This window comes from Talpa europaea (genome assembly GCF_964194135.1).
Source record: "Talpa europaea genome assembly, chromosome: 3".
Classification (NCBI taxonomy): Eukaryota; Metazoa; Chordata; class Mammalia; order Eulipotyphla; family Talpidae; genus Talpa; species Talpa europaea.
Genome location: NC_140069.1, coordinates 133,653,843 through 133,675,415, shown reverse-complemented (window position 1 = coordinate 133,675,415; position 21,573 = coordinate 133,653,843). Strand labels below are relative to the sequence as shown.

General features: G+C 57.4%; 2 protein-coding genes across 2 annotated transcripts; one reads left to right on the top strand and one right to left on the bottom strand.

Moving 5' to 3' along the window:
- Positions 1-312: 312 nt before the first annotated feature.
- Positions 313-16,420, top strand: IMPDH1 (inosine monophosphate dehydrogenase 1; the record flags this gene model as incomplete). The annotated part of the gene is given in 17 exon segments (XM_084229335.1): positions 313-470; positions 806-827; positions 833-882; positions 4,405-4,503; positions 6,549-6,597; positions 9,701-9,802; positions 9,980-10,054; positions 10,269-10,475; positions 10,625-10,712; positions 11,546-11,745; positions 12,332-12,422; positions 12,645-12,740; positions 14,045-14,188; positions 14,301-14,445; positions 14,769-14,912; positions 15,030-15,113; positions 16,281-16,420. Coding segments are annotated over 17 exon segments (1,776 nt in total). The 3' UTR covers positions 16,303-16,420.
- A 627-nt stretch (positions 16,421-17,047) lies between these two features.
- Positions 17,048-19,599, bottom strand: LOC311168930 (transmembrane protein 53-like; the record flags this gene model as incomplete). Its single annotated transcript, XM_084230637.1, has 2 exons — positions 17,048-17,412; positions 19,143-19,599. The coding sequence occupies 2 exons, from the start codon at positions 19,597-19,599 to the stop codon at positions 17,048-17,050; spliced, it is 822 nt and encodes a 273-aa protein (XP_084086763.1).
- Positions 19,600-21,573: the final 1,974 nt, after the last annotated feature.

The window sequence follows — 21,573 nt, the reverse complement described above, 5'->3', positions numbered from 1 at the left end:
CGGCGGGGAAAGCCGGGGGCCCTTCGCAGTTGCAGCTCAATGCCCATGGTCCATCCGAGTATGGACAACGTGGGCAGAGCCTGGGCAGCGGCGCAGAGGCGCAGGGAGGGGCGCGAGGGCGGGGCGGAGCGCAGGGGCGGGGCGCAGGGGCCTCCCGCACCCGCCCACCTCCCATGTGCCCCGCCCTCCCCGAACCCCGCCCCGCGGCCCCGCCCCCCCCGGGCCTCCGCTGGACTGCACGAACTCCCCAGTGGGGGCCCGGGGAGTCTCCAGGCGGAGAGGCTCCCGCCATCCCTGAGCCGCGGTGCCCGCATGGAGGGGCCCCTCGCTCCGCCGGCGGGGTCGCGGCCGCTGCAGGAAGGCGGAGCCGCCGCTGTTCCGGAGCCGGGAGCCCGGCAGCACCCGGGCCACGAGACGGCGGCGCAGCGGTGCAGCGCCCGCCTGCTGCAAGCCGGCTACGAGTCCGAGAGGTGACGCCCAGGGCAGCGCGCGCGGGGCGCATCGGGGCGGGCGCGGCGCTCCGGCCACCCGGCAGCGCTATGGGGGAGGGGAGGGCAGGCCCCACCACCCTTGCCTTCCTACCGCCTCAGCCTCTAACTTCTGAGACCGGGCTCCGATGCACGCACCTGGCTCTGGCTGGGGGCTGCAGGTGGGCACTGTGCAAAGGGTTTGATGTTGCGTTGCATTGGGGAGCAGGTGGACCTCGACTGTACATCCGACGACAGCCAGTCCAAGTGACTCCGACTCCTGGGGCTCAAACAGTGCTTGTTGGAGTCTCTGTCCAACTTCGCTTACTCCTCCTTAGCTGTTTCTTCCTTGCACGGGCTTCAGAATTTTACTGGCAGGTGTAGGTGTCCAAGTGGATTGCGTCTTCAGAGCAGGGTGAGGACACTGCCCTCCTCTTCATTCACGGGGGTCGGATGAGGCTGCCAGTGCTGCGCACTCCGGCTGTTTCCCAAGAGTCTGGATCCGCTCCTGCTCTTGTACTTTGCTGGAGTCTGTAAGGGTCGCTGGAGGGGGAGTAGGGGTTTGAGCTTGGCCGCAGGGGCGCTGGCTGAAAAGGAGACAGTAGCTAATCTCCGGATTGTATCGCAGCTTGAAATGCAATCCCGCTATCCTTCCGGTCCAGAGGATTTGGACTTCTTTCCCTTCCCCATCTGTTGGTGCTCAGCTTGGGGAAGTGACCTGGAAGCTGGGTTTTTTGAGGGGGTAGGCTGGTCTGGGGGGGGGGGGCGGGGATTATCCCTACAGCTTTGCCGAGGAGCTTCTTGCTTATATAAGAACCTTTAACAGTTTAAGGGGCTACCTGGTGAAACTTGGTCTCCTTCCCAGCCCACACCCCTTCTCCCCTGCAGGCTGCTTCTCTAGAATTTGCTCAGGTCCAGGCAATCCTATCTTTTCTCCTCCAGCTACTGGGGCTCAGGGTCCAGGGTGGTAGGGGGTGTCCACAAGAGATGAAGTAGCAGTAGTGGGCTGGGGCACTTGGGAGCTTGAGGAGTGTGTGTGGGTGTGGGGGGTGTGCTTTGGATAGAACAGGTAAAGTCAAAGTATCAATTCAGAGCTCAGACCTTGGGGGTGCATGAGTATCCCCTGGTCCAGGCTGTGCTCCTGCAGGAAGGGGCCACCCCTCCGCCACCAGGCTCCCAAGCGCCTGTATAAAACCTGAGCCCCAGCCAGGTGGTGAGAATCAAAACCTGCTGGCTAGACCTCCATCTGCCATCACAAGCTTAGAGCTGTGGGAAGAGGGCTGGGTTTGATGAGGAGTCCTGGGTTTGAGGTCAGTGTTACCGTTCTCTGACTTAAACTTGGGCAGGTATGTCCCAGTTCAGCTCTTGTTGCTACTACCTTTCCTCCTCACCCCCAGTCGCCCAAATCCTCCCCTCAAAAATGTTTTTGAAATTTTGTCCCTTCAAACATTCTAGACCAGATAGAGACTTCTGGGCTCCCTGACTAGATCTTGGTGCCCAACTGGGTACTCTTACCCACTAGCCTTGAGGTAGGGGCTGAAAGGGGCCAGGCTGCCACTCTGGCTCTGCCGTCCTTACAGCTGCTAGGTGGGGAGCCTCAGGGGACCAAGAGCCCTTTCTTGGGCTAAGGAGGCCTACTGGTTGCCCCGGTGTCTCCTCCCCATGGAGGAAGCAGCTGGGGAAGATCAGGAAGAGGGAGGAGAACAGGGGGGGTGTGGATTAACAGTCTCTGGAAAAGGACAGCCTAACCCAGGCCTGAGTCCAGCGGATTAGAATAACGAGGAGCCCTGACACAGGTCAGAGCAGGGGGGAGTGTGGGCAGCAGGAGAAGGGGTCAGGGGCAGTGAGGCCTGTCATCACTGGGAAGGTGACCCTCCCCATAACTCAGGCTGGCAGCCTCCTCCCCTGGGTTCAACTTCTTGGCTGGGGCAACTGTCACATTAAGGTCACCTGAGATGGCAGGATCTAGCTGCTGTCCTGTGCCCCAGTCCTGGTGGAACGCTGAGCAGTACCCTAGCCATTCCTGACCCATCCTGTAGGGGATAGTGACCCAGAGCAGGTCTCTTAAAGACCCAGAGAGATGGCAGGCAGTCTGTGCTCTGTGTCTGCCCCATCCTTCTGGGACTGGAAAGGTCCCCCAGGGCAGCTCTGGCCAAGGTGCTTGCTCCGGCTGTGTCAGTGGGAGGTCCTAATGCTGGGCCCCTCAGGACAGGGCCCAGGCCCTATCTTGAGGAGCCTGAGTGGTTGAAGAATCAAGTGCTTCCCAGACCCTGCCCCTGCTCAGCAGAGAACCCTAGCAGGCCGCTCCCTTCTTCCCTAGGCAAGAACCCTTGCCTCCAGAAGCCACCATGGGAAGCCCTCCTTTGGGTTTCCCCAGTTTGTGATGTTCCCATCCCCCCAGTTAGAGGACAGTGTGGCCATGTGTGAGCCTCCTCCAGCACTCAGCCTCATGGGCCCCATTGCCTTAGCTCCATGGGAAGCCTCCCCTCCCCTCTGCACACAGATGGAACAGTCTGTGTTTTCCTAGCAGGGTCCCGGGGGCGTCATTGGGGGAGGCTGGGCAGCCCAGGGAGTCTTGGGACTTGGAGGCCAAGCCTCCCCTGGGCCTGGCTGCCACTACTCTGCTGAGAGGTAAACAAACCCAGCCTGCAGGCTTGGGGAGGGCAGGAGAGAGTGTCACACACAACCACCTTGCCAGGAGCGGGCTGTGTCCCTGCTTCTCCTCTCGCCTCACCGAGAAGTGAGCTTGGGGACCCTCAGGAAGACAGAAGGAGAAGCCCGTGAAGCCTGGGTGGGGGATCTCTTTCTAGCTTTCAGTGATGGCGTAGCATTAACAGTTTTGATCCCATAAGAGTCTGCCCCCTGCCTTCCCACTCAAAGTCCCCTCCCACCTCCTTCCTGTGAAGCCCAGGGCCACCAAACTTCTGCTTTGGGAAATTTCCAAAACTTCCTTAGCCTCTGTCCTAATGGGTATGCATCCTTACTTGCTTAAGCCAGGTCTGGGATCTGCTCATCTTCCTACCACATTCCCCTCCCGAATAAAAAAGCAAACTTTGCTCTGGGGCTCTCACCCCTGGCATCCACCCGGCTTTTGGATCCGGCTTTCAGACTGACGCCCCTCTGAACTGTAGCTTTTGCATCTGTAAAGCAGGGGCACCTAATAATGGCCAATTAATAGGCTAAGGAATAAACTCGATTAAGGAATAAACGTGAAAAATGTCGTGTAAACTGGAGAGGGCTCCAAGGCCAGCCAAAGGTCAGGGATGCCATTGAGAACACCTGCCTGCTAGGAACTGGGGCTGGAGGGGTGCTGGGGAGCAGGGGCTGCACTGCCAGAGAGCACAACTTCAAACTCCTGTGGGCTGGGGAACTGCAAGCGCGGGGTGCAGGCCCTGGGCAAAGTCTGGGGAAAGGCAAACCAGACTGGAGGTACCCCGGGGGTGGGGGATTGGGCGAGGGGAGACTCAGGGTGGCCCAGTTTGGGGGCTAGCGCGCTGGGGATGCTGGAGGGGGCCAAGGAGGCGAGGTGGGGGAGCAGCGGAGGGGGCGTGTCCGGGCCAGGCTCAGTCCCTCCCTCGGCTGGATCCGCGCCCTCCCCCGCCCGGGCCGCGGGGCCTCTGCGCGCAGCCCAGGGCGAGCGCACGGCGGCCGTGGCGGCGGCCGGACCCCCCTTCGCGGGCCCTTTGTGCGGCGCGGGGTGGAGGCGGCGCGGGCGGCCTCCCCGGGGGGGCGGGGGGAGGAGAGGGCGGCGCCCCGGGCCCGCCCGCCGCTGCCGCAGCCCCCGCCCCCGGCCCGCCCGGCCCGCGGCGGCGGCGTGTCCGCGGCGTCAGCAGCCGCGGCTGGAGCCGGAGCAGCAGCAGCAGCAGCAGCAGCAGCGGCGGCGGCGGCGGGGCAGCCCGCGCGGGTGTGTATGTCGGGGCTCGGTGTCTCCCAGCAGCATGGCGGACTACCTGATCAGCGGCGGCACCGGCTACGTGCCAGAGGACGGGCTCACCGCGCAGCAGCTCTTCGCCAGCGCGGACGGCCTCACCTACAAGTAAGCGCGGGGCGCCCGGCCCCACCTGGGCGCGCGCACCTCCGCGCGGCGGTCGGCGGCCCCGGCCCGGCACGTGCACCGCTGCCCCCTCGGGGCCGCCCGCGGTCCCCGACCCGGTTCCAGCGACCCGGGCGTGGGGGTGGGGAGGGCTGGGCACGGAAGGAGGGCGGCCGCGCCGCGAGCAGACGGACGTGGCACAGCGACACAGCGGCCCTCGGTGCCATGCCCGGTTTCTGGCCAGATCCGGGTACGCCCGCCGCCTTCCTCCTCTTGTGGGCATCTTGGCTGCATGGAGAGGCCTTGGCGCATGTGGGAAGGCGAGAGGTGGGACTATGGGGAGACTTTCCCCAGACCTTCATCTAGGACACCCCCTCTTTCCCAGTCTCACCAGGAGGACGTGGGGACCCTGCAGGTTAGTTTAGGCACCTGCCCCAGGAGGAACCCAGCTGGGCAGTTGGGATGGCTGCTTTTCCCACCATCATGTTCAGCCTCCTTCCACTTGCGCCCCTGCCTGCCCACAGGTTAGCACTAGTGCCTCCCTGGGCGTGAGTATTCTGTGACTTCCCCCCATAAGCCCACCCCACTTGGGATTTTGGAGGACGACAGACCTACCCAGTTGCCTCTGGCTTAGTTTGCTTTTCCATGGGCCCCGTGCCAGTTGTCCTGCCGGTTGCAGGCCTGGCACTAGCCCTGCCTCCTGGCTGCAGGATGGTGTCCATGCCAGGAAGGAGCATCAGGATCTGGGACTGGGGCAGAGTGGGGGACACTGGCCAGCCAAGAGCACCCCTGCTCTGGCTCCTGACAATCCCTGCCCTCACCTGTAAGCTCTTCTGCTTGGCAGGCAGTTTTCCTGGACTCCTGGATACCCAGTCTGAGCATGTCTCCTATGCCTGTCTATAAGTGGGGTGTGGACTGGTTGAGGGGTGTATGTGATACTTAGGAATGCCCGTGGGCCCAGACGCTAGCATTTCTTTGCCCTCAGAGGCCTCTTCACTGTACAGAAAGCAGTTAAGAATCTATTTCTTTGATGGTTTTTGCTGAGTGGGGAGAGCGTATGTATCTCTTTGATATATTTTTCACTGGAGTCACCTAGGGGAACTCCTCAGGGAAATTCTTAGGAATTTTCTCTAGGCCTCGGCAGCTTCAAGACCCTACCCCGTATGTCCACTCTGTAGCTTTTCCTTTCTGTGCTGGGGTGCCTGCTGCTTGGCTTAACCCAGTGGGGAGTATTCCTCAAGTGTGGGACATTCGCTTTTGGCGGTGTCTATCAAGGTCCTGTGATTTCAGGCAGATGGAGTCTGGCAATTGGTAGTGCCTGCACCTTTCCATCACCAGGCAGGCTGCACTCAACGCTTTGGGTTTGCCTTGACGGTGACCCATCCTAGTGATGGCAGCTGCTGCTCTTTGACTGGGCCCCTTGTCTAGGTCCTCCCTGTAAGGCCATGCCTCTCCTATCTCATCCCAGAGCTTGTCTGTTGGTTGCTCCAGTCCAACCAGATGAAGTTTATTGAGTGCCTGCTCTGTCAGAACTTGCCCATTCTCAGCCCCCTGGGGTCCCTCTGCTGTTCTGAGTCCTGTGACTCAGCAGCCCCGGCCCTGGGCTGTGCTGCTCATCGTAGTGTGCAGTGTGGGGCTTATGCACAGAGAGCTCCGCCAAATTCCTCAGATCACTCCGTGTTTACTTACTGGCTTCCCTGTCAGGGCTGAGAAGTTTTCAAGGGCAGGTACTGTATTTGCTGTATGTGGTGTTTGGGAACTTCCCAGATCCCTTGATAAACTAACTTGCAGCCCTGAAGACAGTAGGCATTTTGGGCCACTGCCTTGGTTCAACTGACTTTCTGTTGCCTTTGGCTCCAGTTCACCAGACCGGAGATGGCAAGACACTGGTGGGGGCAGAGGGTGGTTCAGCCCTGAGGGTCAGCAGGGATGAGAGGCCTCAGGCTCTGCTTCTCCTCTCAGCCTCATGTGGCCTAGCCCTGGCATGGCTGGTCTGGCCCTTTGGGGTACCCCCCCATCCAGTAACACTTTTCTTTCTCTCTTCACAGCGATTTTCTGATTCTCCCAGGCTTCATAGACTTCATAGCTGATGAGGTGGTGAGTATCTTTTCTGCTGTCCTGGGGGAGAGGGGCTGTATGTGTAGAAGACCCATCTTACTGAAGGGCAGGGTGTGGAAGAGACTTTTCTTGGGAAGGTGGTGAATGGATATAGCCTGTATTGCTGCCAGGAAAACTGGCACAGGGCAACAGGTCATGCCTGACGCCTCTGGGGATGTAGGAGTTTCCCTAATGGTGGGCTCAGCATAGGGCCAGAGGGTGCTGTCACTGACAGAGCCTACAATGAGGTTCAGAGAGGCCCAAGAAGGGTTTGGGTGTGGCTGCCTTATTACCACAGACTGGAAAGATTGGATTTTATCTGAGATGCTGAGCAAGGACATGATAGAAGCCGGTAGAATTATGGAAACTTTGAATGAGATGAACAGACATGTCTGTGGGTCCATAATGCACAGGAATTGGTAGAAGGATTTGAAGGAGTAGATTTTGGACAAATACCAGGAAACACCAGGCCTCACTTTCCTCAGGGTCTGAGCGATGAACCAAATGAGTGAATGATGGCCTTCAGACAATTAGCATGCGATAGACTCATAGAAGCCAAGGTGGAGAAGCCAAGGTGGATGAGTGTAAGTCATTGCAGGGGAAATTTAGATTATTCTATGATGAACCCAAACCCATTGAAAAAAATCATTTCTTTTCTATCGCTGTTGTCATTGACCTTTATTCTGGCTCGATTCTCAGGAAAGGCCAGAGGACCGGAGATGCCTGCCCATTCATACCTTGGGGCCTCATGTCTAGTCTGTGTGTAGCAATGCTGACCCAAACAGATTTTGGGGGGGAAATCTGTGCTATTCTGGATGCTCCCTTATGACAGCAACTAGGAAGCTCTCTTGGTTCTGCTGTTCAATTTAACAAAGTTTGCCCAGCACCCTGGCATTGTGCACACAATGCTAGGAAGAGAGGGATGGAAGGACCCTGCCAATGGGTGTCAAAATCCTGGGCCTCTGTTGGGAAGGCCATGGCTCTTCTGCTGTGACATAAACGGAGAGAAAAGGGGACTTTTCTAGACTGTGGGACCAAAGTTCTGTGCATGGACTTCAGGGACCTTTAAAGCTCCAAAAATTATAAACCCAAGTCTGTGCCTGAGTGTTTCGGGATCCACAGCTGTAGGCCTGAATCTTGGAGGGGTCTATAATGTGCCCGGGCCTACCTTTCCCAGTCAGATGCCTTCCACATGCACATTCTGCTGTCCTGACCCGTCCCTTGAGCTCCAAACCTTTAGTTACCTACGTTCTCGGATGCAGTGGACTCCTTTCTACTCTTCCCTGTTCCCACTCACCACCTTCACCCTCCTGGACCTGTCAGCGGCCTCCTTGGTGGTCTCCCTTTCTCAGGTATTGTCCCCTAGTGTCCATCATTCACCTTGGAGCCTGAGCCACCTCTTTAAAACTGAAGTCAGATGGTGTGTCTCCTCTGCCTAAGACCCTCCAGTAGCTTCTCAGCTCAGAATTGAATTTAAACTCTTCTTCATGGCCCTCAAGGTTCCCCAGCCGGGCCCCTGCCTGCCTTTCTCTCCCGCAGCCCTGCTTCGCTCCCTTTCCCCTACTTTACCCACCCTTTTTTTCCTTAAATAAACCTCAGGCAGGACTGGAATCAGAGGCAGGTTTGCACATGCCTCCTTTGGCCTGGAGCAAGTTCCCACAGGCCACCCCACAAAGCAGCCTCCTGACCCCCTCACCCTCTTGTGATGCATACTGCGCCATAGTTTTCTTTGGTATCTCCATCCCATAGAAATAATCTCATGTGCGTGTGCTTCACGTCTGTTATCTTCTTTTATTTTTAAATAAAAAATAATTTGTGCAGGCCTCCCTGGTGGTATAAGGGGTTAAGTCTTAGCACTATCATGCTATCTTGGCTGCAGCCTAAGTTCGACCCCCGGCCAGGGAGCTAACCCACACATGGCACAGCAGACTTCTCCTGTCCATAGCAGACCTCTCCTGCTCCCCTCAGCAGTGTATTTCAGTAGATCCGCCTGTTCTGCTCCCCACACTGTCTCTCGTGATTCCTCTCACCCTCTGCACCTCTGGCCTACACCCCAGTTCTTCTATACATAAATAAATAAAAATAAATTTAAAAAAACAATTTGTGCTTTTTCATCTATAACTGCTCTTATGTTAGAACTTAATTGCCCTGGGCCTCCCTGGTGGCGCAAGGGGTTAAGCACTGTACCATGAAGCAATCCACAGCCTCTGCAGCACGAGTTCGATCCCCAGCCGGCCAGGGAGAAACCCACATGGTGCAGCAGACCTTTCCTGTCTCACCCACTGCTCCCCTCAGCAGTGTGTTTCAGTCAGTCTGCCTGTTCTGCTCCCCGCTCTGTCTCTGGTGAATCCTCTCACCTCCCACACCTCCGGCCTGAACCCCAGCTCTTGTTTGCATAAAAAATAAATCTTAAAAAAAAAAAAAAAGATCTTAATTGCCTTGCGGTCCAGAGGGTTTAGAAGCCTCTAATTTCTGGGACCCCTGCAGCTTGGGTGGCCTTGTCCTGACAGGACCAGGGTTTTGATTCTTATCAGATGTTTACCTGCTTCCAATTTTGCATTTGAGAGGATGTTCTCCTGAACACAGGATGTGTGCTTTTTTCTAATCCAAGTAGTTTTATTGTGCCTTCTTCCCCAACATGCACTTCTTTTTGTACTCTTTATTCTGGTAACCATATGCAGTTTGTGAGGGTGCTGTGGCTCCCCACCATATTTCTCATGATCTGCAGGGGAAGCCTGAAGCATTTTATCTGAAACTCTTAGCAAGTTTGTGAGGAATCCAGTCTGTCCAAATGAGAGACTCTAGACCTTTTGTTACAGCGTGTAGTAGGCCTTGAGCCCCCTGAATGACCAAGTATAAAACCCCTGCCATGTGTACTGACTATTCTTTCACTGAGCTGAAAAAGGAAGCTGAACAAAGGAAGAACGCTCGGTCATCTTTCTTTCCAAGTAGAATGTAAACCCTGGGAGAGATAGCAGAGACCTCACTTGCCTTATTCACTGCTGTATCCTGTTCTGGTGCCAGGGTGTACATGGAGAAGCTGGGTAAATGTTTGTTGAGTGAACGATAAAACTCTTCTCATAGACTGTGCCTCCATCCTCAGGACCTGACTTCAGCCCTGACTCGGAAAATCACGCTGAAGACGCCGCTTATCTCCTCCCCCATGGACACTGTGACAGAGGCTGACATGGCCATTGCCATGGCTGTGAGTCGGGCACCTGGATGGGGACCCCAGGGCAGATGAAACTAAATCAGGTGGGCTGGGCTGAGGGTCTGGGTGTCAGGAGGAATCAGAATTAGAAACAGGGTCTCCTGAGTGAAGGAGGGTGAGGGGTAAGGTAGGTTTACCCCTGCCTCTGACCATGCTTCCCTTTCACCCCAGCTGATGGGCGGTATTGGTTTCATTCACCACAACTGCACCCCAGAGTTCCAGGCTAATGAGGTGCGGAAAGTTAAGGCAAGTACAGCCCTGTCCCTGCAAAGGAGAGGCTACTTTGTGGCCTCCACCTCACCTGACAGACCCTCCCAACTTCCCTGGCCCTCAGTGCAAGCTTCTCCCTTCCCTGGCTGATTGCTGTAGGGTCTTGTCTGCTGTCTACCCAGATCACCCCCCACCTGCCTCAAGACTGGGCTTTCTTCCAGCCTTTTCCTTCCCTGGTCTGTGCCCACAGAAGTTTGAACAGGGCTTCATCACAGACCCTGTGGTGCTGAGCCCCTCGCACACGGTGGGGGACGTGCTGGAGGCCAAGATTCGGCACGGCTTCTCTGGCATCCCCATCACCGAGATGGGCACCATGGGCAGCAAGCTGGTGGGCATCGTCACCTCCCGGGACATCGACTTCCTTGCCGAGAAGGATCACACAACCCTCCTCAGTGAGGTACCTGCTGAGCAGGGAAGGTGCCTGGGCCAGACAGAGGACCCTGCACCCTGGGGCCAGGCCGGTACCTGTGACCAGGGACCAGAGGGAGGCCTGGCTCCCTTCTCTCTCACCTGCCAACCTGCAGGCAAATGTTCCCGGCCCCACAGGTGATGACGCCACGGAATGAGCTGGTGGTGGCTCCAGCGGGTGTGACATTGAAAGAGGCAAATGAGATCCTGCAGCGCAGCAAGAAAGGTAGCAGGGAGTAGGCGGGAAGCTCAAGGCCTTGCAACCTACCTTCCTAACCCCTAGCCCCCCTGTTCCTTCACAGCTTTGCATGTTGTCTTAGCAACCAGACAGAGCCTGGGGATGTTTTGAATCACCCCAGGCTGGAACAAAATTCCTGAGGTCCTTCTCTTGGCTTAGGAAAACCTGTCCCTAAGAGAACATCTTTGCCACCCCCCAAAAAACTAGTCCTGTGAAATATTCATCACAAAGAAGGAGCTGTGTGGTCTCATCCATCTGAAAAACACCCCTTTCTTTGTCCCCCGTGTTGTGTAAGGAAATTGTACTTTGACTTATTTAAAGATTCTGAGAAGTCCTGTAGCTAAATTTCCTTGACATTGGGCCTGTTGACAATGTTCATTCAGTCCCTGTGGGAGACACTGGGAAATACTTCCCTGGGCCACACAGGATTGTTCTCTGTGGCGCGCTGGGCATGGCACATGTTTCTCCCTGCAGGACAGCCTCACATTTGTGTCCTGGCTAGGAGTTTTCTACCACTGTGGCCTGTGGCCCAGCAGGTGAAAGGCTGCCAGCGTTCAGGGGCTGCCCACCCCGATCTGGCCAGGCCACAGGGCAGGAAGAGCTCCAGGAATCTGCGTGGCTTCGAGGTTTCTTTGCTTCCTGTTTCTTGGGAAGAGGTCCAGGTCCCTAGGAGCACTTCCTGGTGGGTGCTGTCACCTAGTGGCTTGTTTGGGTACTTCAGTGAAATCACCTTTGTGGTCCATTTTCATCCCCCTGATTCTGGTGCCTCCCTCCCCTTCCTGAGGCCAGAGCCTTCATTTCACCTCTGCATTCCTTGGCAGGGAAGCTGCCCATTGTCAATGATCGTGACGAGCTAGTGGCCATCATTGCCCGCACCGACCTGAAGAAGAACCGGGACTACCCTCTGGCCTCCAAGGATTCCCACAAGCAGCTGCTGTGTGGGGCGGCTGTGGGCACCCGCGAGGATGACAAATATCGCCTGGATCTGCTCACCCAGGCGGGCGCCGATGTCATAGTGCTGGTACGGCTCTGGCCCGGAGCCGGGTGACTTGGTAGAATAGAGGCATTTGAAGACCCAGTTTCAGCTACAAGCCTGGAGCCGGAATCAGGACAGCTCAGACTAGGTCCCTCTGATAGGTTGACCCTAAGGCTTAGAGCCCACGTTCACTGTGACACCCATTGGCCAGGCCCTGCCCCAAGACCTTGATAAGGTCTTGGTGCATTAACCCACCCAGCTGCCCCCGAGGTACCATTACCACACCCAGTTGTCCAATGAAGAAATGGAGGCCGAAGAGGTTAAGTCACTGCATTTGGTTAGTGAGGTGTGAGGACTGCTCGCAGCAGTTGTAAGAGGGCTTTGTCTGTCCTCTGAGACCACACAGTCCCGGGGCTTAACCTTTTGGGGAAAGCAGGCCCCTTAGAGGTTCACCTGAGAACCATCAGTGCCAGCTTTCAAGGATCACGTGTCTTCCCAGGAAAAAAAAAAAACCTCCAAACATTCTCATGCCATTTTTCATATGGTTTCAAGAGTTTGTCCACTCGAAAACTGCTTCTCCCAGTGAGGACCTTCGGAGGTCGAGGCTAAGCTTCCCTCCCCCCCACAACAGGACTCATCCCAGGGGAACTCTGTGTATCAGATCGCCATGGTGCACTACATCAAGCAGAAGTACCCCCACCTCCAGGTGATTGGGGGGAATGGTGAGTGTGGGGTTTCCTCTCATCCCCCAGTCCTTGCCCCCTGACTGTGCAACCTTGGGATGTTGTCCTTCAGCATCCCAAGCGGTGGCATCGCTCCTGGCATGGGAGGGCAGAGGGCTGAATGAGTGGGCTTTGGATGCTGTGGGGGGTGGAGGCTAGATTGGGCCCCAGAAAGCCATGGGCCAGGTGGGGCAACCCTTCCTCACACTATTCTCCCCACAGTGGTGACGGCAGCTCAGGCCAAGAACCTGATTGATGCTGGTGTGGATGGGCTGCGTGTGGGCATGGGCTGTGGTTCTATCTGCATCACACAGGAAGGTGGGTTCAGGAGGAAGATAAGTGTTCCCTCTCAGAACCCCACTGGCCCTCTACATCCCCTAGGACTCACTCTGTTTCCTCAAATGCTCACTGAGTGCTTGCCCTGCCAGGCCCCTTCCGCATCCCAGGTTGATAGGTTCAGGAGTGACCCAGACTCAACTCTGGCCCCTGATTTGGGGGAGGTGGGGATAAGGTGAAGATGCTGTGAGTTTTGGGGTGTGCTGGTGTGCTTCTCAGATCTGGTCGAGGAGGCCCCAGGCTGGTGTGAATACTTCTCTCTGAGATGCTTGCGGAACCAGCTGAGGATTTGGATTAGCTTTGTGACAAGGCAGACACTTAAGACGTGGGGATAGCACATCCCTGGATATGGCTATACACCCATATCACCACCCGGCGATAGTAGGAGTGGGGGCTCCACTTGGTCAGGAAACCCTATATCTTTCGAGGTGGGTTCCTAACATGAAGCAGGGGTAAGACCCTGACATCTGTCCCCATGTGGTTGAGGGGGTGCTGCTGAGGCTAGTGCCCGACTTGTGGCTAGTGCCTGGCTTGGCCCGAGGGGATGTGTCTGGCCTTGTCTAGTGAGGGTGGTTTCTCCAGAATGCCAAGGCGCCTTTGGTTTTCTCTTCCAAAACATCCCCCTTCAGAGCTTTTTACACTTAACTGACTACTGTGGTGAAGTGTGGCTCTTAGTCGCTTAAATATTTTCGTTGTTATTTTTAAAATTTTATATTTCATTAAAAAATTTTAAAGTCCTTTTTGGTCAGTTAAATAGTAATTGAGTGCCAACTGTGTGCTAGGTGCTGTTCTAAACCTTGGGAGTCAGTAGGAACAAAAGAAATGCAAGGTCCCTCTGGAAAAGGCCTCTTCTCTGCTTTATCCAGCCTTGCATCCTTCCGTGGATAAGTGCAGGTTCCTTGGGCTCCCAGTGAAAACCTCACACATAAGGACTTTGGGTGATTAAACTTAAAGAAAGGCAAAGCGATATGCAAAGGAGGCCATGCACACCTAGAAACACGCTTTGCAACTGAAATCCTCAAGGAGGAACTTGTACAGGGGAGAAATAAGGCTGGAGAGCACCAGCTGAGCACAACAGCCTGGGGGGTGCTTTGTGGGCCCCCTATCAAAATCCCTCATAGCAGTGTGACGGGTGGGAGGGTCCAAGTCTGGGGAGCCACCTATCTTGTGCTCCAGAAATATCATCCAGTCCTGTCCATTTTCCTGAGGGGAGGCAGGGCATGAAGAGAGAGGGGCCTGTCCCCCCATATTGCTGCTGACACATCTCTCTGTGCACGCTCCCCCAGTGATGGCCTGTGGTCGGCCCCAGGGTACTGCTGTATACAAGGTGGCTGAGTATGCCCGGCGCTTTGGGGTGCCGGTCATAGCAGATGGTGGCATCCAGACCGTGGGGCACGTGGTCAAGGCTCTGGCTCTTGGAGCCTCCACAGGTGAGGGGGGGTGGCTGGAAGGGGTCACTGGACTGGCTGGTGGGGCTGGGAGCTGGGCTCAGGCAGTAGGGGGGCTCGGGACCAGAGGCATTGACCCCCTCAACCCCCACAGTGATGATGGGCTCCCTGCTGGCTGCCACCACAGAGGCCCCTGGCGAGTATTTCTTCTCGGATGGGGTGAGGCTCAAGAAGTACCGGGGCATGGGCTCGTTGGATGCTATGGAGAAGAGCAGCAGCAGCCAGAAGCGATACTTCAGGTGCCTTCCTGGGAACCCCAGCCCCAGGCACCTCTGTCCTCAACCCTACAGGATCCACTCACATCACTGACTTATCCAGTTGGTGCCCAGTCTCCATATTAGAGTTCTGGAAACTGAGGCACAGGCCACAGTGGCAGGCCTGGGCCAGTTCCTGGGCCACCGTACTTAGAATCTGCTTTTTTTATGCTGTAGCCTGGGGGGTGGCTGCTTTGAGAGTCCATCTGGGTGGTATCCTCTCTGCCAGTGTCCTTGAGAAGCAGGGTGGGGGGCCCCCTGAACTGAGGGTGGCTTGGCTTGGCTCACTGTCCCGGCTTTCCACACAGTGAGGGGGATAAAGTGAAGATTGCACAGGGTGTCTCAGGCTCCATCCAGGACAAAGGCTCCATTCAGAAGTTCGTGCCCTACCTCATAGCGGGCATCCAGCATGGCTGCCAGGATATCGGTGCCCGTAGCCTGTCTGTCCTGCGGTGAGTGCCATGACGTCAGGTGGGGACACCTGGGAGGCTCCTGGCTTCCCCCTGCTTCCTTTCTCTCCCCCTTCTCTGCCTTTGGTGCCCCTGACTGCTCTGCCTACCTGCCCGCAGGTCCATGATGTACTCAGGGGAGCTCAAGTTTGAGAAGCGGACCATGTCAGCTCAGATTGAGGGTGGTGTCCACGGCCTACACTCGTAAGTGTGGTGGCCTCCTTGCCCTGGCTGGCTGGCACTGGGTCAGGCAGAGGTGGCCATGATTCAGAGGCCAGGCTGAGGTTGCAGGGACCACCGCACAAGGATGGGTGCTGCTGCAGGGAGACCCCGTCACCCTGCCCTGCAGTGCCCAGCCTGCCCTTCAACCCTGGCAATTAGCCGCCCCGTGCAGGCAGGCCCCTCCCCTCCCCTCGGGCCTCTCCCCCGAGCAGGGCACGGGAGATGTGGCCACTGGCTTGCTCAGAAGCTTGGTGACTGGTGGCAGGGGCTGGCGGTGCTGGGATCTTGCTGGTGGCAACACCAGGCAGGCAGGTAGAGGCTGAGGGCGCGGGCCCTCTGGCGGGAGAAGGGCAGAGAGAGATGCCAGGGCCCGCGCTGGGTGACCGTGGGTGGGGGCAGTGCTCGTTGGCAGCAGTAGTTGCAGGCATGCGGCCCCCCCTGGTCGAGAGGCCCATCTCCCCAGGCCTAGGTGGGCATCTAACCTGTGTCTCTTTCCGCCCCATCTCCCATAGCTATACCTTTCTGCCGTGTAAGTAACTGCGCTGCCCGGGCCAAGCGTAGAGTAGAGCAGGGGCAGTCTGGGTGGGATCTGGGCTGGGGTGGGGGGGCTACAGGGCTGGGGTTATAATCATGGGACTTGGACCCTGGCATCAGCACCATGGCGGGGACAGCCAGCCATGGCCCTTCCAGCAAAAACAAAGATCCTCTTCCGGGGTGCAGAGACTGCCCTGTCTGGGACTGGACTGATGGCCACCGGGGGCCTAGGCCACTGTGTGTGCAGGGGTGGAGTGGAGACACGGCTGTGCAGGTTCAGCTTCTTGACCTGAGCTTGCTCTGTGAGGCTGGGCCATGCCTTCCTGAGTTTCTTCACCCTGGGTGCTGATGACACTCTTCCAGCTGCCGCAGTGGCCACAAGGGGCCTGGCTGTCCCTGGACCTGGCATGGGTCTTCCAGGAGTCTTGGCCTAAGGAGGGCAGGGGCACGGACTTGCTTCCACGCCCTCCTGCCCACAGGGCCGAGGGCTCCAGCAGCTCGTTGTCTCTCCTGCTTCTGGAGCTGCTGCAGCCCAGGGGCCTGGGCAAGGGGCTCTGGGAAGGAATCAGGGTGCACACACCCACTCTCAGTTCCCCTCTTGCCTTGTCCCCACAGTTACGAGAAGCGGCTGTACTGAGGACACTGGTGGAGGCCGAGGCAGCGGAGGGGGCACCTCCCAGGCTCCCCCTTTGGGCACAGCTCCCCTCCATAGCTAAGCAGTCCAAGATTTGCACTACGGGTTCCCCAGTTCCCTTCCAGGGAGAGAGGAAAGGAGGCCCTCCCGGGGCATCCCCCGCGAGTCAGGACTGCTCCCTGGGCCCAGCTGCCCCGGGAGCCCCTGGGTGGCTCCTTCAGTTCCCCCGAGCCCAGCCAGCCTGGGCTCTCAGGCCCTGTGCCTGCCTCAGGTCTTTCTTGCTGCAGCCTGCTCGGGCCGGCTCCCACCCTGGGGCCCCTTCTGGCTTCTCCTGTAGGGCACCTCCCTACCCCCCACCCCGGAAATGGTGCTGTCCTGGCCCCGCCTCCGGCCCCTTCCCGGGCTGCTGCCCCCTCAGCCATGTGGCACCTCTGGGCTCCTGACCTAGGTCGGAGGGAGGCCTCTGCCCCCTTCCCCTGGCCCTGGGCACCTGGCCCTGTTCCTCAGGCCACTCCCCTGTCACCGTCCCTGCAGAGGAGGCTGCCATTCATTCCTGACACCGCTGCCCCCAGGTGTACCATTCCTGCCCTCTTCTCTCAGCTACAGTTGAAGGCTTTAATTACACACTTGGGGGGGTCACAGTTGCGTCGTTGTATATTAAATAATCAGAATAAATCAAGAGATCTCAAGGCCTCTGCCATCCAGTTGATGTTGCTTGTCCTCTGGGCAGCTGGAGCCTACAGCCTCATCAGAGACGGGCAGTGGGGGCCACCAGGCCCAGCCTCCCCAGGAAGGTGATGAGGGCATGGCGGTATTCGAGGGGGTGCTGGCGCAGGTGGGCTGCATGGCGGGAGGTCTCCCAGGCCTGTGCCCACACGGGCATGCCCGCCTGCTGCCAGCTGGCTAACAGCTCCTGCAGGTGGGCAGTGTCACAGAGGGGGTCATCGTAGCTGTAGAAGACAAGCGTTGGGGGCTTCACGGGTGGCCGCCAGAAAGTGTCCAGGGCAGCCTCGTAATGCTGAACGGTGCATCGTGGGCACAGGTGGAAGTAGAGCATGGCCGTGGCCCTGATCACAGGGCCCAGGGCCTGCGGTCTCATCAGTTGAGACACACCTGTGGGTACCAGGCAGCGGGTTAGCGCCAAGCCTTCTGGTGCAACTCATGACCCACCTCCCAGCCTCCAGTCCCTCCTGACACTGGCTGCTGCGCGTCCTGAGCTGAGGGTCTTGGGACACTCCTGCACTTCTCATGTAGTTGGGCAGGGCAGACAGCTGTCCCACTGAGGTATAGATACCGTTGCGGGCACAAGAAGGTGCTGGGAATGCTCAGGGCCAGCAATGAGCAGAGGGAGAATGCCTAGTTTGTGGGCAATGAAGAACTGGGCACATTCCCGTGACCTCCAGGGAGGGGCTGCCATAGCTCACTGTTGGCACAGCCTGCTGGTGCCTGCCCTCTCTCAGGCCTCTCTTGATGGGAGCCACTTGGTCTGGGGCCAGCCTTCATTGGGGCATTTTCCAGCCCTGTGGTATCTTCAGGGATGAGGAGGGAAGAGCGGCCTGTTGAGTGGGCTCATGGCTGGTCCAACAGTATACCCACAGCTGTTGCAAGGTGTCCTTGAGAGTCCCCAAGGCATTGTACCCTGGAGTCTGTCGCCTTGGTGAGCACTTAGGAGTGTAAAGTCACCAGCTGGGTGGGAGGAGCATGCTCGGATTCCGAGGGTGGGAAGAGATGAGGATGAACCACAACGAGGCCATATTTTATGGTTTGTCTTGCGCGTGGGTTTAAAAAACCATCAAGGAAGCAGCTTGACCAGCCGTGGAGATAGAGAAATCTAAGGGTTTTTAGACAAATGCATCAAGGTGGGAGTGGTTCAAAGAGGGATTTTCCTTTTGAACTAGATCTGATTAGGGCTGACCTTGTCACAGAGAACTTCCCATTAAGTGCAGTACATTGGGATTAGTCTGGCCCTTCTGAGGAAAGTTAAGAGTTCAGGGCCTCCCTGGTGGTATAAGGGGTTAAATCTTAGCACTATCAAGCTAGAGCCAGCTACTGCAGCGTGAGCTTGATCCCGGCCAGGGAGCTACCCACATGGTGCAGCAGACTCTCCTGTCTTGCTCACTGCCCCCTCAGTAGTGTATTTCAGTGGATCCGCCTGTTCTGCTCCCCACTCTGTCTCTGGTGAATCCTCTCACACACACTCCCCCCACCACATGTATGGCCTACACCCCAGTTCTTGTGTGCATAAAGAAAAATAAATCTTTTTTAAAAAATAAGAAAGCTCAGCACTCCCCAAATTTTGGTGTGTATCAGAATCCCCTGGAGAGCTGAAAGTGAGCGCAGAGGCCCAGGGCACCCAGGCAGCAAGGGCCTGGGCCTCTGGTTGGGCACTCAGCCCATGGAGACTGACACATTCTGCAGTTTGAGAATCACTGTTGCAGAGGAAATCCATGCCTCCCGTCTCACGATTTCAGAGACTTTCCATAGCATGTGCCCCGAGAAAAGCATTTCTGATGATCCAGCACCCACTTGTGGCCTCATTGCAGGGACTGTGCTGGAGACTGTAAGTTAGGTTTTTAGGTGTTCAGTAAATGAGGTCTTATCTCCTCCCTTTCCCCAGAGCAACAGATGGGGACTAGGGGATAAACACAGGCCAGGCTGGACCCAGACAACAGCTCCTGCTGGGCTGTAAATGCAGTCACAGTGGGGGAGGCCCAGGTGGATGTTCAGAGGCAGTGAAGAGCCACATTTGGGATGCAGAGCCCAGACCCCTTGGTCAGCAGAACCATGTCCACCTGGAGTCCAGCCTGGTTTGTGGACCCAGGTGTCCCCCCACTCACACTCACCCAATGCCATGCGTTCTAGGCTCCCCACGACCAGACTGTCGAAGATGTGGCCCCACAGGCGCCGGGTCACGGTGCTGTAGCGCCCAGGGTCCCGGCTCATAAGCAGCAGCATCTGTGCAAAAGTATAGCCCCCCAGAGAGAGGGCATGCACCACCAGTGGCCGGCTGGCCAGCACCCCAGGTCCCCGTAGCAAGGCCAGCACTTGGGCTGCGCGCCTCAGGCCCAGGCTCGGGCACAGGAAGTGCCTCAGGGCGCTCTCCACAGCCAGCACATCGAAGCCACAGGCCAGGTAGAGTTGCAGGTACTTGGCTTGGGCAGCCGGACGAGCCCCTAGCCAGGGCAGAAGCAGGAGCAGCGGGCGCGGCCCAGGGGACCCTGGGAGGCCTGACTGGCAGTACAGATGAATGGAGTGTGAGAGTCGGGTCACCTTCACGTCAGAGGGCAGCAGCTGGGCCATTGCTGGTGAATTCTGGGGCGCAGAGTGGAGAGTGGTGGGTGGTCCTCCACTCGACTCTGGCCCCACCTTTCCCTCCACATCCGCATGCCCAGAACAGGGGCTCTCAGAAGGCATGACGGGGTAGTTTGGGAGGGCTGGACTATCCCTCTGATGGCCCTTTCAGCTTCTGCAGTTCTGCAAATCAGGAAGTGGGCAGCCAGCCCGGAAAGGAGGGTCAGCAGCTGTGCATGACCAACTTTGGCCGATGAGGGGGCGGTGCAGAGGCAGCTCCTTCTACCAACCATCCGTGGGCTTTTTGTTCTTCCAGGATCCCTCCAGGCTTGAGAGGGTCAGACCCCAGCCCCAGCCTCTCTGGGATCCCCCTCCATTTCCTCTCCATTCCCTTCCCCCTCCCCCCAGCCCTGGGACTTTACACACTCAGCCCCCCACTTCTTAGGGGGTTGGGGGAGTAATTCTATCCACCATACCCCCCCTCTCACAGGCCTGAAGCCTGCAGCTGAGCAGAGTTTGGAGGCAGGGAATCTGGTGAGAGGAGAGCAGGGCCAAAGTATGTCACCCCTGCTATGTCCACCCCTAGCCCCAAACTCCACTTCTCAGACAGATCCTCAGGTAGGAGCCCTCACCTGCCGGGAATGCGGGTGTGCGTGTGCGAGCCACCTGCACCAGCTTCCTCCTTTATCTTCTTTCCACCTCAACTCAGGAGGGAAGATGGGCGGGGTCAGGGACCCAGGGGACCTTGGTCCCCAACCTCCCGCTCCACCCCCTTTAAGCCTGTTGACAACATCAGTTTCTGGGCTGAGAGCCAAGGTGTCTGGTTTCCAAGTCAGCTACACCCCCAACCCAGCTAGAGTTGGGGAGGAGGCCTGTGGATAACAAGGGGCAGGTAGAGACTTGTGAGACAGGTAGAGATCCCTTGCCATGTGCCTCAGTTTCTCTACTTGTGATCTTAACCCAAGAAAAGGTCATACCTCCAAGGCACCCCAACAGCTTCCTGTCTTTTGACGGCACGCACGCACGCATCAGCAAGTCCACTTCACCCTTCGCCTGATTTCAGTGCACAGGGGCTGCCTCAGACGGAAGCCCAACTCTGCATAGAGGGCTTTCTGCTTCTCCCTCTTCTGCCTGCTCCCCAGGGCTCCCTTTGAAGCAGAATGATCTGAGGCTCCCAGGGACTCTCAAGCTGTCAAGGTGGGTGGAAATGTTCTCCCCAGAGAAGAGGAAAGTGGGGACTAGAGGCTCACTGGGGGCTGAGCAACTGGGAAGGAGGAGGGAGCAGGAGGGGGCTTATGTGAGGACCTCCCTGTGACCCCACACATCACTCTCCCACCCTCAACTTTAACCTCTTCCTCCTCACTGCTCCCTGCCTGTGGAAAGGGACTAGCTGGAAACAAAATGTGTGTCTGCGCTGTGGTCTCCAAGCTTCAGGAAATGAAGGGGCTTCCTTCGGACCTCACACGGGAAGGATGGTGCTCTCATCCCTACCCCCATGGTCCACAGTGACTCCAACTGCTTCTGGTCACTGGGAGAATCTAGGAACATAAAAGGAGGGTGGACCTTTCATAGCAGAGAAGTTGGGGACAGGAGGGGAGCTGGGGCAGAGGGTGTTCCTGCTGGGGCATGTAGGACTGAGTACTTTATTTTTTTTTAAAGATTTACTTATGTATGCAAGAGCTGGGGTATAGGCCAGCGGTACGGGAGGTGAGAGGATTCACCAGAGACAGAGTGGGGAGCAGAACAGGCAGATCTCCTGAAATACACTGCTGAGGGGAGCAGCGGGCGAGTCAGGAGAGGTCTGCTGCGCCATGTGGGTTGCTCTCTGGCCTGCCAGGGATGGAACTTGTTCTGCAGAGGCTGTGGTTTGCTTCATAGTGAGGTGCTTAACACCATGTGCCACCAGGGAGGCCCAGGACTGAGTGCTTTAGTTGCAGTGTGACACTCATCCAGCAGGTGACACCAGACGCCATCTCCCGTGGC